Genomic DNA, 15,710 nt, shown 5'->3' on the forward strand with positions numbered 1-15,710 from the left:
TAAGTACCTATGTAGGTAGGTACCTACGGAGTACATACATAGGAGATACTTATGCAGGCATCTGGTGCCGCCCTCTTTTCTTGGTCAAAGCTCCATGAGGCTGCAGTGGCGGCTTGCTTGGTCCCCAAATCTGGCCAAGGTTACCAGGTTCTTCCAACGCGGTTTACAGGCTAGTCCAGCCTTGCTTGCTCAACCTCAACACGCGACAGTTTCTGCTTGGAAGCGAATTCCATCGCCTGCCAGCACAACCACGCAATCACAACTCTGCAAACGCTTTCGGCATCCCTCCCTTCACCTCCCGTTGAAGCTGCCGTGCACGTGGATGGTTGTATGTTGGAAAGAGCGATGGTCGCTGGCAGACCATTAAGAGCCAGCCCACTCCCGCTTCCTTTGTTCTACTCGCTCCTTATGCACACACCTACATGCAGTCGTTCATTCTTTCGTTTGTTCAAGACTGTTACTCAACCCCGGCCCTCTCCTCATTTCCCACAGTCCAACAGTTCCGAATCTCTTCATCACATCGATAAAGCCACCTGGAAACGACATATTTCAGGTCACATATTCTATCCGACCGTCTATCGATAAGACCTCGTTAAACCGAAGTGAGCCCTTACCCGATGCGCGCTCTGTTTCTCGATCGTTTTGCGCATTTTATACGCCGGCATTATTCCAGCCTAGAGTTTTGATTCTTCCAGATGACCAACGTTTTCATATAGTCTCTAATTCACATTCAACATGCCTCCAAAACGGAAGCGCAACGACAGGGCCTCCGAGGCAGGCAACCGAGCCGCGCCTCATCGTCCCTCGGATACTGGGTTGGCTCAGCACGATAGAGATTACCAAGATGGGTCCCAGCATCGTCGGGGCCCTGGTGGTGGGAGGAATACTAGGCGGAATCACGATCGTCGCGACTCTTCAGGACCTCAAGCTGGGGCTGGAGCTAATCATCGAGCGCCCGCTTCACCGGCTGTTGCTCGACCCTCCAGTTCATCCTCACAAGCTGCACTTCACTCCGCTCAGCCCGCCCCCCCTCTGACGCACATACCCTCAGCCATCGTGTACCAGCCTACCCAACAACCCCGGATACCCACTTCGGCAAATTATAACTACGTTGTCCTGACCGAAGCCCGTTTATCAACATGGCAGCAAGGCGGGCGTCAAGAAGTCATCGATCATGGAATTACATCAAGAAGCGACGAAGATCTCGAAGAGATTTCTACCATCTCGCAAGAGTTCACACGCGCTGTACTGGAAAAATGCCTGACGCCGACTGATGCCGGCAGCTGCATGAAGCAGATTCTTGGGCCCCCAGCCGAAACCGACCTCGGTGTCAGCTTCACTCTTGATGCTCAGACGCTCTTTCTAGATACTATTTCTATTTTCATTGACTCGAATGACACAGCATCTACCTTCAATCTTCGAGACTTCATCGCTGCGACTGAATTGTCCCCACAGCTTGTGCGGGAAGTACTTGATGCACCAGCTTTACAACAACTTGGCCTGATACGGGATAACTTCGTCAAGCTCGGGATCAAGTATGCGACCAACCAGCTCTATCGTCAAGCGAACTACAACCTATTAAGAGAAGAAACGGAAGGGTATTCGAAACTTGCCGCAGAATTATACCGAACACCGTACCAGTCTCAGGGGCATCACGACTTCGTCCTCGTTCAAGCAAGCTGGGAACGTATCAAAGCTTTGATAGGGACATTTGACTTGGATGTTGGCCGCGTCCTTGACGTAGTCATCGATGTTTTCTCTGCAACCATGCTTAGAAATCTCATTTTTTTCACTAGACTCCTCCGCATAAGCTCATGGTGGCCGCGCAACCAAGTTGAACATGCAGAAAGATTGCTTGCTGGGGGGTTGCCAATGTGGGCATTGCCTCAGAACGAAGATGTCAACACGGAAGTCCTGCGAGCCAAGCTAGAAGATCAGACCCATAAGAGAGATATGGCTTTTTGGGAAAGAGCCCGAGAAATCCATCTTGATGCCTTCTTTGAGCTAGGGGGTAGGCGAATCGAAGCTGACGAACTTCAACGCTTACAGGACAGTATATCGGAATCAGATCCAAGTTATGGCCCGGCACTTGCGTGGATGAAGGCCACCAGAACGCTCCCGCCTTGTGGGAACAGAGTTGCCGCTCAACTGCTTGGCTTCAAGTTCCGCTTTTATACCTCTGATGCGAGAGACAAGGGGGAAACATTGCCAGCCAATCTGTATTATCTCGCAGCGTTCCTCATTAAAATTGGGTTTATATCTTTGGCCGACTTATATACACACTTGTGGCCTGCAGATGAAGATATGGATGCTCTTCGGAGTCGTCGGGAGGACGAACTTGCCGAGAAAGAGAGGAGTGCTAGGGAAGGAAATATCCCGAACGCGCTACTAATGGCTGGGGCGTTGACAGATGACACGCTCCCGACCACTTCCAAGGTACGCGAGTCCAGCGCTATGAAAATTGACGACAAGGCCCAAGAAACGGCTGGTCAAGCTCAGGAGGACGAAACCAGCCTTCCGGAGCCCAAGGAGGCTCAAAAGGCAGATCTTGTTTCGCATCTCTTCGTCGTTGGCGCAATCCCAGAAGCGCTTTTTATCATCGGCCGATTTCCTTGGCTTCCTGAAGCATACCCAGACGAAATTTATCCTGCGATCAACCGCATCTTACTCTGTTCGATCAACAAAGTTTACGAAGCTTCTCGGCCCAACAACATGATCTCCACTGCTACGGTCATGGTGAAACCAGACATAGCCATAGACCAAGGCAGTATGCCAAAGGGTAACCTTCGATTAGTAGAGGGTTCACCTATCAAAGTTTTAAGATGGCCACACGCAGACGGTACCAGTAAAGGGACGCTTTATCGATTCTATCTCGACGAATGGTCTGATAACGTACCCATCTGTCAAACAGTCGACGATGTTTTCACGCTATGCCACACCTTCCTCAACATTTCCGGCGTAAACATTGGCAGAGATCCTACTCTTGTCAAGAAAATCGCAAGCATCGGTGTGATGAGCTTAAGCCATGACAAGTCCTCTCACAACGTTTCCCGCTGGCAAGATTTGCTTCGTCGGACTTTGGTGCCGTCACTTTGTCTCACGAATGCCAATGTCGATGCTGTAGCTGCGGTCTGGGACCTCCTCAAGTATTACCCAACACAAGTGCGATACAATATATATGCAGAATGCTATGAAGGGTCAATATCACGACTGGAAGCTATGAAGCAAGCCTTTAAAACTGCCAGGTCGGATACTCTTGCAACACTTAAAAGATTATCACTTGAAAATATTCCTATGTCTGCAAAAAAGCTTGCCAAGATTGCGCTATCATCCCCGGGTGTGGTATGCAAGGTCGCGTTGGATCAGATAGAAGCTTATACCAACCTGATCACAGCTTTTGTTGAATGCACGAAATACTTTACGGAGTTGGGGTACGATGTATTGGTTTGGTCCCTACTCAGCTCATTGGGGGGCAAACAAAGAAGCCGGACACAGGAGACTTCCATCCTCCTTACAAGCAGGTGGCTACAAGCACTGTCTAAATTCTCCGGCAAAGTGTTCCGACGATATGAGAACGTGGATCCCACGCCGGTTATCCAGTACGTGAATGAACAGGTGGCTCACGGCAATTCTACGGACTTGGTAATCCTCCGAGAATTAATCACCTCTATGGCTGGAATCGTCCCAGACGTTGACTTTACCGATAGCCAACTGTCTGCTCTCAGTGGTGGTGAACTTCTTCGACGTCAAACCCTTACCGGACTAGGCGATAAGCGCTATGAGTCTGAGAAAAGTGCTTCTCGGTTAATGAAGGCATTACTTCAGACAAACATGGCTTCACAGCTGCTAATCAACATGGCGCAATATCGGCAATCTGCTATTTATCAGCTACCCGAAGACGAAGCGCACATCAAATACCTGGCGACGGTGGTTGACGACTCTCAACAAGCTCTTGTGCAGTATATGGAGTTGTTGCGGCACAATCTATCCGCGGAGGAATTCGATGCACGTGTACCCAGTATACCATCTCTCATGACAGATCTCGGACTCGAGGCAAACCTCGCGTTTCTCATTGGTCGAGCCAGCCTCACGTACTATCTGACGGGTCCGGGCGATAAAATGCCTGTCAAACAAACGGTAGATGTTGAGGGTGATACTCCGATGGATGGTAATGATAGCTCTGCCGTGCCTAATGTCGCCGACAAGTCCTCAGAAGCCATGGCGATAGATGGCACAGAGGCGACTGAGGGCTCCTCCGAGCACCTGCCACCTCTGACTGTCTCGGGTCAATCTTCAGACCGGTTCCTGGATGTTCTCAACCCCATCATTGAAGCAGTGAAGCCTTTGCTTCCACAGAACACATGGAAGAAGATCAGTCCAGAGTTTTTCGTTCTGTTCTGGGCCCTACAAACTGGTGATCTTGACGTCCCGATAGATAGCTATAAGGCTGAGTTTTCAAAACTAGACAAAGAGCGTGATGAACTTAAAAGGGATCGGAGCGATATGAGTCGTAATGGTGCGAACCGGAAAGAGGCAAAAATGGCCGCCATTGAACGTCTTTCTAAAGAGGTACCCGACGAAGCAAGCATCTGCAAAGAACGCGTAACGAAAACGAAGCTCCTGCTCATTAAGCAGAGTCCGATATGGTTCAACTCTTCTGCCAAATCCGATTCAATAGCCGACACTCTCATCGAGGAATGTTTGCTCCCGCGGACACTGTTGTCACCTGGAGATGCCGATTTTTGCCACCGGATCATCAGATTCTTACATTTCAACCGTGTTTCACATTTCAAATTATCAAGTCTCTACAACCGTCTTTTCAACGTGAATAGGCTACGATCAATGATATTCGGTTGTACGGTCCGGGAAGCCGAATTTCTAGGTCGTTTTATCAAGCTTACACTCGGAGAGCTGTCTGTCTGGCACACGAAGAAGGAAGTATATGAGAAAGAAGCAATTGGGCACGGCAGACTCGGTTTTGCGACGACTTTAGATGAGAGTGGAAAGCCACTTACGTTCATGGCACATGACGAATTCCGCGACCTGCTTTGGACATGGCATCGAAATTTGTTTGCAGCTCTCAAAGCCTGCCTCGGTGACACCGAGTGGATGCATATTCGAAATGCGATCACGGTGCTCAAATATGGACTGGAATACTTCCCTTCAGTAGATTTTATGGGTCGACAGCTGAATACGAGCCTTGCTAGAATAGCTGAACGTGAAGCTGCTACTAAGTCTGACAATGATGATGGTCAGGGCCATCGGGTGGATTTGGCGGTAACTGCAAATACTGCAATCTCTGCGCTCAAAAAACGCTCAACAAAGTGGGTGATGGTTCAGGAATTTCGACCCAATACTGTAAGTCGCCCCAAGAACAACAAGGTGATTTGTATCTAACTGAGATAAGAGCGGCGATGCAGTCGACGATAGGAAGGGTTTCGAAGCCAGCAAGTCGTCTCAACAATCAGGTCTCAGGCCAAATGCTCCAGAATTCAAGTCTCAAGTTACAAGGTCGGTCCAAACGTTGAAACAAAATCGCTAGCTGGAATTGTCAAGCATTTTCTCACATTTTAATAGTGCGGCGACACGAACGAAGCCTAATGCCGATGAAGAAGATGGCGAAGTGAAGGACGGAAATATCTTATTAGTCTCTCAGTCAACTGGCGCCATCCCAAAGGATACAACTGCCACACGACCACCGCCACCACAGCGTCAAGGCCCGGTTCCTGGACCTCAAAAAGGAGATCCGAAGCACATCCCCAGTAGATCCTCGACTCCAGGTGTAGCACCCGCTTCTGCTACAGCACCTAGTGGACGAGCAGAATCTGGACGCCCATTGAGCTTTGCCTCAATGCCGGGTGGAATGCATGGGCTTCCAAGCCGACCAGAAGTACCATTTCCAGCCCACTTTACTCACGACCAATTCGGCACAATAAAGACAACACACCTTCGGGACCACAGGGAAGTCAAGGATCATCGTGAGGCAAGGGAACACCGAGATCCTAGAGAAACTAGAGAAACACGGGATGTTGGCCCAAGGGACAATCGGGATCTACGTGATTCGAGATCTAATAGGTTATCTGACGATTCTCGACCGCCTAGACCTCGGGAATATCAGACGCCTGATCGTCGATTACCGGAATCGCAGGCTCGTGAATCTCATAGATCAGAAAGAGACCGACCACCGCACCGCTCAGACTCAACGCGGCACATGGAATCTGGTCCTCAAGATCGTGACCTTCATCAGGCGAAAGACAGAGTACCCTCAGGTGCGAATCTATTACGAAGCAGCGACGCTGGCAGAGATACACGAGACGTACCCGTTCCTGCAATACCAATGGCACCACCTTCCCAGCCCGAACTTCCAGGACCAACAGTCAACCCTGAACGCGCTCGGCTTATTAATGCTGAACGATCTGACGATCGTTCCCCAGCAATGAAACCAGCCCGGGCTCCATTACTAAACGACAGCCGGCACAATCGAGAGGACAGTCGAGACCGTAACTCTTCGCGAGTTGTTTCGCCGAGACGGGGAGACCGTTCTGACACTTATGGTGGTGAGCTGGCACGAGACGACCGTCGTGCGCACCGTAGTGATCATCATACTCAGAGTCGTGACCAGCGAAACGAGCCGCAAGGGACACCAACAAGGGGCGGTCGAACTGGGGATCACGAGGCTGATCGGTCTCGAGATACATCTGCCCTTTCTGGTCAGACATCTTCGACTCGGGGCGAGCCAGAACATGGTAGACTGAACATGCAGGATCCCGAATATGGTCGTCTCAGCTCAATTCCCTCAACCAATGACGTGGGTAATCCGCCGGACGGCCCTCGGGGACGCGGCCGTACTATGGCTCGTGGCCCCGTGAACATCCCACAAGCACGTCCTGAGCCTGTCCACCGGCCACCATCGCCCGAAAGACATCATCCTCCTACTGGGCCTTCGTCGTCTAGACAACGTCGCAACCAGAATGGAATGCAACAAGTCCCTATCTCAAGTTCACCAGGTGCCGGATCCGCAGCAGCATTACCAGGAATGCACCCAGATCGATTAAGAGCTCTAAATTCTAGTATGGGTGGAAACCCATCACCATCACAATCGGCATATGCGCCTCCAATGCCAGCTCCGGCACCCGTTCACCCGGACCGCATAGCTCAGATAGCTCCACAATCCTCAGCTCCTGGAGGTCCGCACCAGGGAAGTCGATCCCTTCCTCCATTACAAACAGACCGACTTCCACTTGCTAGTGCACCAGGTCACAGGCCACCTCCGCCCAATCTGTCAAAGCCCGCCGGAGCTGAGAATAATCAAATGTCGGCACCAACTGGGCCGGCAACAGCTGCCGATCGCTCTCGTAACAGTCGCAGGCAGTTATCAGGCATTAATAGTATTCTGCAGGGGGGGCCGAACGTTCGCTCTAAGGGCTCAAGAACTAGTTTAGCAGGCTCAGATGCCCAAGTTCTCACAGGTGCTTCGCCAGTATCTACTCCTGTCTCAGAGCGAGCTGATCCCTTCCCCCTGAAGGAGCGTCCGAGTCGAAGCGACCATGAACGCGGCCGCAGGGAGCATGATGGGAGTGAGCGATCTTCCCGCTCTCAACGAAGGAGCAGTCGAGAGCGGAGTTCCGAAAGAGACCATAGATCAAAGGACCATCGAGATTACAGAGATCGCAAGTCTGGTGGTGGATCTGGCCACGGAAGAGAAGGGGAGAAGGAGTCTATACGTAGATCTGGACGAGAACAGAACACAGGTCGGGAGGTGTTGCCGGTCCGTGGAGATATTATAGGTAATGGGCGCGATGGGCCGCGGGAACTACGTCACCGAGGAGATGGAGGGAATGGTAGACATGATGACATTGGGCGTGGTGGGGGCGGGCGCGGCGGTGTTCCTCGTGCAGAGGGCCATCGAGAGCTGCGCAGTGGTAACGAAGACCACCGAAATAGAAAACGCCGGAGCGAAGAGTTTGGGGGGCCGATTGAAAAGCGACAGAGACGGTAGCGATGAAATTGCTAGAAGTCCTCTACGCCGAGCATTCTTGAAGGAAAATGTTGATTTGACCCAAGAAATTCTTCCTCTTTTTTCTTGGGCGTGTATTATCACACCGGTAATCATTCATTCGCCTGGCGTTTTTGTTCCTTTTGAGTTCCTCAAGATGGGAATTGGCAGATTATCAGACACTTTGCACAATGTCGAACCCTCGGCTACATACGTATAGAAAAGAGTGGAATTTGGGCAAACCAGAACAATCAAACTTGACGCCCATTTGCATTTACAAAGCACAGCGCCGGCGCCGCCCTACAGGTTTTTCCACTTTGAACACTTTGCATTATACCACGCGATTGAGCAAGACGTACCATTTATGTCCTCAATCACATCATATCTTAATAATCTAAATCTTAATAACCTTGACAAAAAAACTGTAAATATAGAAAAATGGAAGAAAAACAGCGTATATTTCATGACGTTTAGTTTGCTGCTAGTTGTGTTGTTCAACTAACACAACCGGGAGGGGATTTCGAGCTAAATCAGGGATGCCTAAACTCGCAAAGTCTCTCAGAAGAGAGTAAAAACAAAAAGAACCCGAGTCGTAGATCACGAGCAGAGAGACTTGGATTACTAGTGCCGATGATGAAATGCGTAACCTGCTTCATGTTTCCTCAAGACTTGCATAGCTACGGGAGGCCAGGCTCGAAAGTTACCTCGGCTTAAGCTGCTGAATGTCAGTTAGCCTAGACTAAGCCCCCACCCTGGCATGTGTTAGGATGTCGTGTCTTGAGGACAATACGCTTCACTCATGATGCACGACTCTCGTGTATCATCATTTATCGGACGAGGACGACTTACGAGTATCTGAAAATACCTCTTGAGAGATAATGGCGCCCACATTTGCCGAAGCTACGGCTGTAAAAGCTACAGGTCCACACGCCTACGAAGCTCACTTCCCTTCAGAATGGTGCATCGGCTCAGGTCAGTCACTACACACTCTGGCAGCAACAATAACAACAACAGCAGTCCCAATTTTCGATCAAAACAATAAAACGTTTCAGCTACTAAAGAAATTGCACAGTAACGCATGGTGGTGTGGTGACGGCAACGTTGTTGCGCGTCGCATCGGCGCATTTCAGCACAACCTTGGCTAAGCAGAACCAGCCTCACACCATCACATTACACGCGGAGTTCCTACGGCGTACACACGCGGGATCTGCCACCTTCGCAGTTAGGGATATGAAGCTGGGCCAGCAGACGTCAACAATTCATATCTCGTTGACACAGGACGGACGCGAGGAGGTCGTCGCGTACTTGACAAACACGAATATGGATACTGAGGCGGGTCTTACGTTACGCACGGGGTGGTCGCCAGATCCGCCTCTCCCTTCGCCGCCTGTAAATTTCACAAAACTAGCTACACAGGGCGAAGACGAGAATTGGGTTGTGCTAAAGAATCTGCCGCACCCAAAATTACGGAAGGCCGTCAATCGCGTCCGTATGCACGTTCCGCGGGGTGGACAGGCGCGGCCCAACCTCGTCGATGAGTGGATACGGCTCGAATCCGGCGAGCGCTTCACTTCGGAGGGCCTTGGGTTTGTCTCGGACATGTGGCCGCAGTTGATCGAAGGCTTGGTTAAACAGCAGGAGACGGGAGGAAAGGAGCCACCTAAGCAGAAAGACGGTGACAGCCAGCCTTGGTTGTGGTTTCCGACGTTGACGCTGAATCTAGACATCAAGAAGACGTTGCCGCCGGAGGGCGTCGAGTGGCTGCATGTGCGCGTCCAGACGAAGCACATCAAGAACGGGAGGTATGACTACGAGGTGGTGGTCTTTGATCAGAGCGGCGATATTGTTGCGCTTAGCCATCATGTTGCCATGGTTCTAGACGGCACTCGGAATACAGCGAAGCGTGTGACGGGTGGGAGTAGTAGTAAGATATAGAAGATGTAGATAGCATCGTGATCACTGTACTGTCTCTAGACTAGATATTTTAGACAGACTTTTCTATCCCTTTTAATACACACCTAGATACCAGTCTCACCGGCTACTGCACGGGTTCGTTTCTTGAGGTAGACATCTAAACTTTTAGGACTCGATTCATCGTTATTAGGTAAACTGGGTGCCTCAATATTAACTACTACGATGTAGCCAGTGATTTGGCATCCTTGTTTTGCAGGCTCGCAATTTATCCAAACCTTGGCAGACCCTGGGTCCACAGCTTCGGCCCCGTTGTGACGGGACCCGTGGACCCCGGAGTGGAGGAGATCTTGGCAGCGAATTCGTCCTTACCTGTCTCGCCTGTGAAAAAGGACATGTACCTAGATGGTGATTAAGCATAGCTCTACCGAAGCTAGTTATCATATTAGGGATAAGTCTACTAGTAAAAATAAGGCCTGAGAATCAAGTCTTGGAATGCAAGATTGACAACTCCCCGAGTCTGAATACTAATCGTCAAGCCCCTGCAGAACGAAACGTCTCGCTATGTATCTGACTAACCTGATTGTAACTAACCTTAGGTAGTACTTGCCTAGCTCGGCGCGTCAGCCTTAACGGATACAATACGGACGGAGCTACCTCGAGACTCTCAATTTCTGGATATTGCTGTCCTAGCTCCAATATTCTTCTCTTCAGTCTGTGATCATTTATTCTCCTTTCACCAGTCACTCGTTTTTCAATTTCAGCAGATTCACTTAATTCAATTCACTCGTTCTTGGGCTGTTTTACAAAAACAAAAACAACAATAATAATAATATGTCTGAATCGCATGCGGCCTCTGCAGCCGCAGACCCAGCCTCTGGTCCAGAAGGATCAGAGTCTACCACTTTGACGGTGGGCACCATCTTCCTGACTCTACGCCTAGACGGACTAAATATCTACGAAGGTTTGTCTGAAGCGTAATACCCCTGATTCTGTCGTACGCCTTAGACTAATTAATTACCGATTTGTTAGATGGAGGCAGTCCCGACCGCCGTGAAACTAGGTTCTGCGGTGTTCCTATCACTAAACCAACGGTCGCCATGACCATACCGTACTACAATGTCCTCTGGATCTCTGCCGAAAACGAGCAACTTGTCATCGATTACGCCGCCGAGAAATCCAAGGGAAATGTCCACCACGCGAGGCTTAAGTACTCTCTCGACAGTGTACCAATATTCAAGACACAGCCTTTTATCGCGGGCCTCCTCAATCGTGTCTATAGCCAAGTTCCACGTCAGCGACGCGCCAAGGTCCTTATAAACCCTCATGCTGGTCCTGGGGGTGCAACTCGCTTATGGGAAAACGATGTCAAGCCCATTTTCGAAGCAGCTCGGATGACTCTGGATGTGATTACTACGTCACGCAGCGGCGAAGGAATAGATATCTGCGAGGCTCTAGACATCGACGCCTACGATGTCGTGGTGATCTGCTCCGGTGACGGGCTTGCTTACGAGGCTTTCAACGGCTTCGGTAAACGGCCTGACGCACGCAGTGCCCTGCAAAAGGTTGCCATCGCACATATCCCTTGTGGTAGTGGCAATGCCATGAGCTGCAACCTAAACGGTTCAAATGCCGCGGGGGCTTCGGCTTTGGCTGTAGTAAAAGGTGTTCGAACTCCTATGGATTTAATGACTGTCACCCAGGGCGATCGACGGATGTTAAGCTTCTTGAGTCAATCGGTTGGTATCATCGCGGAAGCCGATCTTGGAACTGAGAACATGCGGTGGCTGGGCGCGAAACGCTTCGACCTAGGTGTAGCCCAGCGCATTTTCAGCAAGAAGGTGTATCCTTGCGATATCGCCGTGAAGGTTGAGCTTGAGAATAAGGATGAGATCAAGGCTCACTACAAACGGATCCAGAGCGACGAAGAGGGGAAAAACAACGATGAGCCCTCGCTATCTAGTGTCTCGAGGCCAGATGCAGCAGAAGGGTTGCCACCATTACGCTTCGGCACAGTCAACGACCAGCTACCTGAAGATTGGCAGGTGGCCTCGCATGATAAACTAGGCAACTTCTACTGCGGAAATGTGAGTTTTACTCCTGCAACTACATCGCCAAGTCAGTAAAGGAGACACACATTATACTTACTAACTTTCATACCAGATGGCATGGGTGGCTCCAAGTGCCAACTTTTTCCCCGCCGCATGTATCAATGACGGACTAATGGACCTTGTCACCAACGATGGAGACATACCGATACTTAAATACATAGATCTCATGACTTCTGTCGAGAACGAGTCGTTCTTCGACAAGAAACTCCTTTCATACCGCAAAATTGTCGCCTACCGTTTCACCCCGCGTAACCAGACTGACGGCTACATCAGTATTGATGGCGAACGTATTCCTTTTGCACCCTTTCAAGTTGAGATCCACCCCGGCCTTGGCACGGTGCTGTCCAAAAGTGGACGGTATGAATCTTTCGGGCCTCCCAAATGGAGAGATGCTTAGGCGTATATCTCATTTTATTTCTTTACCATATACCATATTAATAGACTGAGGATTGAAGGCAACTAGCGAGATAAAGATACCCCATAGAGAACAAACTTAATCACAGCGGACGGAGGATTAGGAGCTAGAGGAATAGTCTATCGACAATTGGACTACCACGGGAGTTTTGCGAGTATTTGCCATTTCAAGTGTTAGCGAAGTATAGTCGCGTCGCAACAGGGACTTTACTTCGGGCGACGACTGTCCAATGTACTTGTTTGATACACAAATGGCTAAAGGTAGTAACGCAATGTAGAGATAACTACAAGAATCCGCATGAGGATATATCCGTGCCAACGCCGAAACTCCAAGGATCAGCCCATCACCATGCTCTGTTCACTACACGTACCCCAACATATTTTCTTCGTAGATCAGGCTTTTCTCCGTCTTTGTCTTCCAAATTAGTCATCAAAGCCATCCCAGCTATCCTTATCGCCGGAACTGTCCTTGGCTGACTTGCCCACCTCGTCGTCGCCTCCCGCGTCGTCCACATTCCACGGCAAGCGATCATCTGCCAGCATCTCCTTAGCACGGAGGCGCACGGGTTTACACGTAGATCTCGTCTGCGCCTCAACAAGCAGCCCCAGCCTATCTAAGAACTGACGTCCCGGCTCGCCTGTCTTTTCGGCGTCCAGCAGACCTAGCTTCTCCGCCTCGTCAACCCAGATGTCGAGCACGTGAAGTCGTAGCCCCACCGGCACTTTTGAGAGGTTGTCTTCGGTCTCAAAGGGCCAGCTAGCGAGATTTCTGAGCAGCACGTCTATCCTCGCACGACTCCGGCGACTCTTCTTCGTCTCTCCTGTAATTGTCTCGTTGGGCAAGACCTCGCACACCCACGCAAGACTAGCGCCCAGCATCCGGCGGACAAGGAGCATGAATTTCTCCAGCCGATACACGTCGATCCCTGTCCACTCGCGGCCGACGGTCTCCCAGAACGCGGCGAGCCACGGTCCTACAGCCTCATCGGGCAGCACGCTGATCAGACCGGCTAGCTCGGCGCAGAGGTTCTGTTGAGGGATCGGCCGGTCGCACATCCAGAGACTGTAGTAGAGGCCCTTCCATAGCTTCAGATTGTCGAGGTGTGTCAGGCGGGAGGATGTGGCGGCCGCGGAGACGAATGTGCGCAGGCTTTCGAGGGCTGAGGTGCGGGTTTTGCGATCTGGTGTCGTGAGCGAGTGGTGTTAGTTTAGATGGAGGTTGAATGGTGCTTGGAGGCAACAATTACGAACCGCTAGATGCGAGGTTCCGTATAAACGGCATGTTGGCCTCGTGGGCTGCCATGCTGGGCAGGGTGGTTCACAATGTTTGGCTCTGAGGATTGGTCGCTGTACACTTAGGTAGGTTGCGAGAGATATGTATAAATTATCTTGGGCGTGATTAAGCAGGTAGGTCGTGAAGAATAGAAAAAAAGGAAGAAAAAAAGGTAAATATCTGAATACAGCCGTGGAAGTTTAGTACTGGCCAATTCAACTTGCTTCCTGAGGCATCGCAAATTCGGTAACCACGAACTACGGTACCTGCCGCTATCTCGACATGCATCCCGGCGGAAAATAAAAATTAGGCCCCGCCACCTATCGATAAGAGGTCCAGAGAGTTGAACCCACTCAGCCCGCGCTGTGTTATGTTATTCCCATCCTCTCCAATGTATTCTAAGTCCTAGGTAGGCAGCAAGTTTATTCCCTTCACGGTCATAGCAAAGACTCGGTGTTTATAGCCGTCTTACAATTAAAATCCAAGTGCTTGACCAAGGTTACTTTTGCTATTGTCCCCTGCCGGCAATCGCTACGATGCAGCCCCCAATCATAATAAGCCTGTCTATAGCCGTTTCGGAACCGATGTGGGCTCTCCAGTTACATAGTAACGCGGCGTCATAAGCTATTTAAGCCTGGCGATGTAGATGAAATAGACCCTCAACAAAAGGTTGTTAATTTCAGTATTAAGAAGATCAATTTTGTTGGCGTACCCATTTCTTACCAACAATTAGTAGATTGTACAAACAATGCAGGCGCCTGCTGAGAGTCCGCGATACTCCAAGACATTACATCATGTGCCCAAAGCCATGTCAGAGCTCTTAAGCTCCTACTCTGGTATCCCTGAACATGACCAGGTCTCCCATATCACGAAGCTCCGCGATGCCGGATACGCCCAGCACCCATACCCTTGTATGGGCACTTTCCGGTTCTTGGATCTAGACCTCGCTCGCCATGAGGCCTACAAAGAACACGTACTGGGTCCCCTTTGCCAACCCCTTACTCCCGGAAAACCAGAACCTCTCTTCCTCGACTGCGGATGCTGCCTTGGGCAAGAGTTGCGTAAGCTGGCTGCAGATGGTGTACCACCCCACCGGCTCTGGGCCAGCGACATTGAACCAAAGTTCATCGAGCTCGGCTTCGAGCTGTTTAGGGACGGGGATAAGCTTCCACGAGATCACTTCCTATGCCCCGGAAATGTCTTCGCGGACAGGGGAGACCTTACGGGAGATCAGCTTGCATCTCTCGATGACAGGGTCACAATCCTGAACATCTCGGCCGTGTTCCACCTCTTCGACCTCGAAGAGCACAGGCGCATTGTCGACCGCTGTCTGCGGCTCCTAAGGAAGGACACGGGCGCGCCTGTGCTCGTGCTCGGCACCCACGCCGGTAGCCGCGACGTTGCGGGCCCTCAGCACCTCTTTCGCGGTAAGCGGCACATGTGCTTTCACAGTGGAGAGAGCTGGGAGACGCTCTGGCGCGAGGTGTGCGGACAGCCACAGTGGAAGGATAAGATCGCTGCTGTGGAGGTCAAGGCGAAGATGTTTGCGCGCATTCGAAATGAGGGGCCTGAGGCTAATGATATCATCACTCTCTCTGATATGGATTGGGAGAAAGACGGGAACCCTCTGCAGATGTTTCAGGTTTGGGTCACTTTCAAGTCTGATTCTTAGAGCAGTTGTCCATAGACTCCCCCAATTCACCATTGATGTGATAGACGGCCGCCCCAAGAGTCTAATGGCTTAGTTTAGTCTGGTAAACAAGGAGGTATAAACATATATTCGCCGGTAAAATACAATACCTCTCAGTAAGCTTTCGTCTTCTGAAATCCCTAGTGAATTTCTGCACATACAGGTGACTGACCTACATGCAGTAAGTGGGTGCAATAATAATGGGTTGATATATCTAGCGGGAGCTCGCAGACCCCAGAACTATCTATACATGCTGTCTATGCAAGAGACAAGCAATCGTGATCTGGTGTTATACATATGTAACATTACAAAAGT

General features: G+C 50.5%; 5 protein-coding genes across 5 annotated transcripts; 4 read left to right on the top strand and 1 right to left on the bottom strand.

The window, feature by feature from the left end:
* Nucleotides 1–735: 735 nt before the first annotated feature.
* F5B22DRAFT_649115 (transcription factor/nuclear export subunit protein 2-domain-containing protein) lies at nt 736–7,999 on the top strand (the record flags this gene model as incomplete). The annotated part of the gene is made up of 3 exons (XM_047979127.1): nt 736–5,358; nt 5,408–5,511; nt 5,578–7,999. 3 exons carry the CDS (start codon nt 736–738, stop codon nt 7,997–7,999), a joined length of 7,149 nt encoding a protein of 2,382 aa, XP_047828243.1.
* Nucleotides 8,000–8,634: 635 nt separating this feature from the next.
* Nucleotides 8,635–10,119, top strand: F5B22DRAFT_358511 (thioesterase-like superfamily-domain-containing protein). The gene is made up of 2 exons (XM_047971044.1): nt 8,635–8,968; nt 9,069–10,119. Exons 1-2 carry the CDS (start codon nt 8,875–8,877, stop codon nt 9,929–9,931), a joined length of 957 nt encoding a protein of 318 aa, XP_047828244.1. The 5' UTR covers nt 8,635–8,874; the 3' UTR covers nt 9,932–10,119.
* A 167-nt stretch (nt 10,120–10,286) lies between these two features.
* On the top strand, nt 10,287–12,635 carry F5B22DRAFT_358690 (sphingoid long chain base kinase-like protein). Its single transcript, XM_047971046.1, has 3 exons — nt 10,287–10,871; nt 10,940–11,994; nt 12,071–12,635. The coding sequence occupies exons 1-3, from the start codon at nt 10,742–10,744 to the stop codon at nt 12,413–12,415; spliced, it is 1,530 nt and encodes a 509-aa protein (XP_047828245.1). The 5' UTR covers nt 10,287–10,741; the 3' UTR covers nt 12,416–12,635.
* F5B22DRAFT_358721 (nucleolar protein,Nop52-domain-containing protein) lies at nt 12,445–14,078 on the bottom strand. The gene is made up of 2 exons (XM_047971047.1): nt 13,684–14,078; nt 12,445–13,613 (listed from the first exon to the last, which is right to left on the bottom strand). Exons 1-2 carry the CDS (start codon nt 13,733–13,735, stop codon nt 12,856–12,858), a joined length of 810 nt encoding a protein of 269 aa, XP_047828246.1. The 5' UTR covers nt 13,736–14,078; the 3' UTR covers nt 12,445–12,855.
* Nucleotides 14,079–14,097: 19 nt separating this feature from the next.
* Nucleotides 14,098–15,539, top strand: F5B22DRAFT_617355 (uncharacterized protein). Its single transcript, XM_047975624.1, has one exon. The coding sequence runs from the start codon at nt 14,454–14,456 to the stop codon at nt 15,375–15,377; it is 924 nt and encodes a 307-aa protein (XP_047828247.1). The 5' UTR covers nt 14,098–14,453; the 3' UTR covers nt 15,378–15,539.
* The last annotated feature ends 171 nt before the right edge of the window (nt 15,540–15,710 follow it).

The sequence above is a fragment of the Xylaria bambusicola genome (assembly GCF_022495145.1).
Source record: "Xylaria bambusicola strain CBS 139988 unplaced genomic scaffold F5B22scaffold_40, whole genome shotgun sequence".
NCBI lineage: Eukaryota > Fungi > Ascomycota > Sordariomycetes > Xylariales > Xylariaceae > Xylaria > Xylaria bambusicola.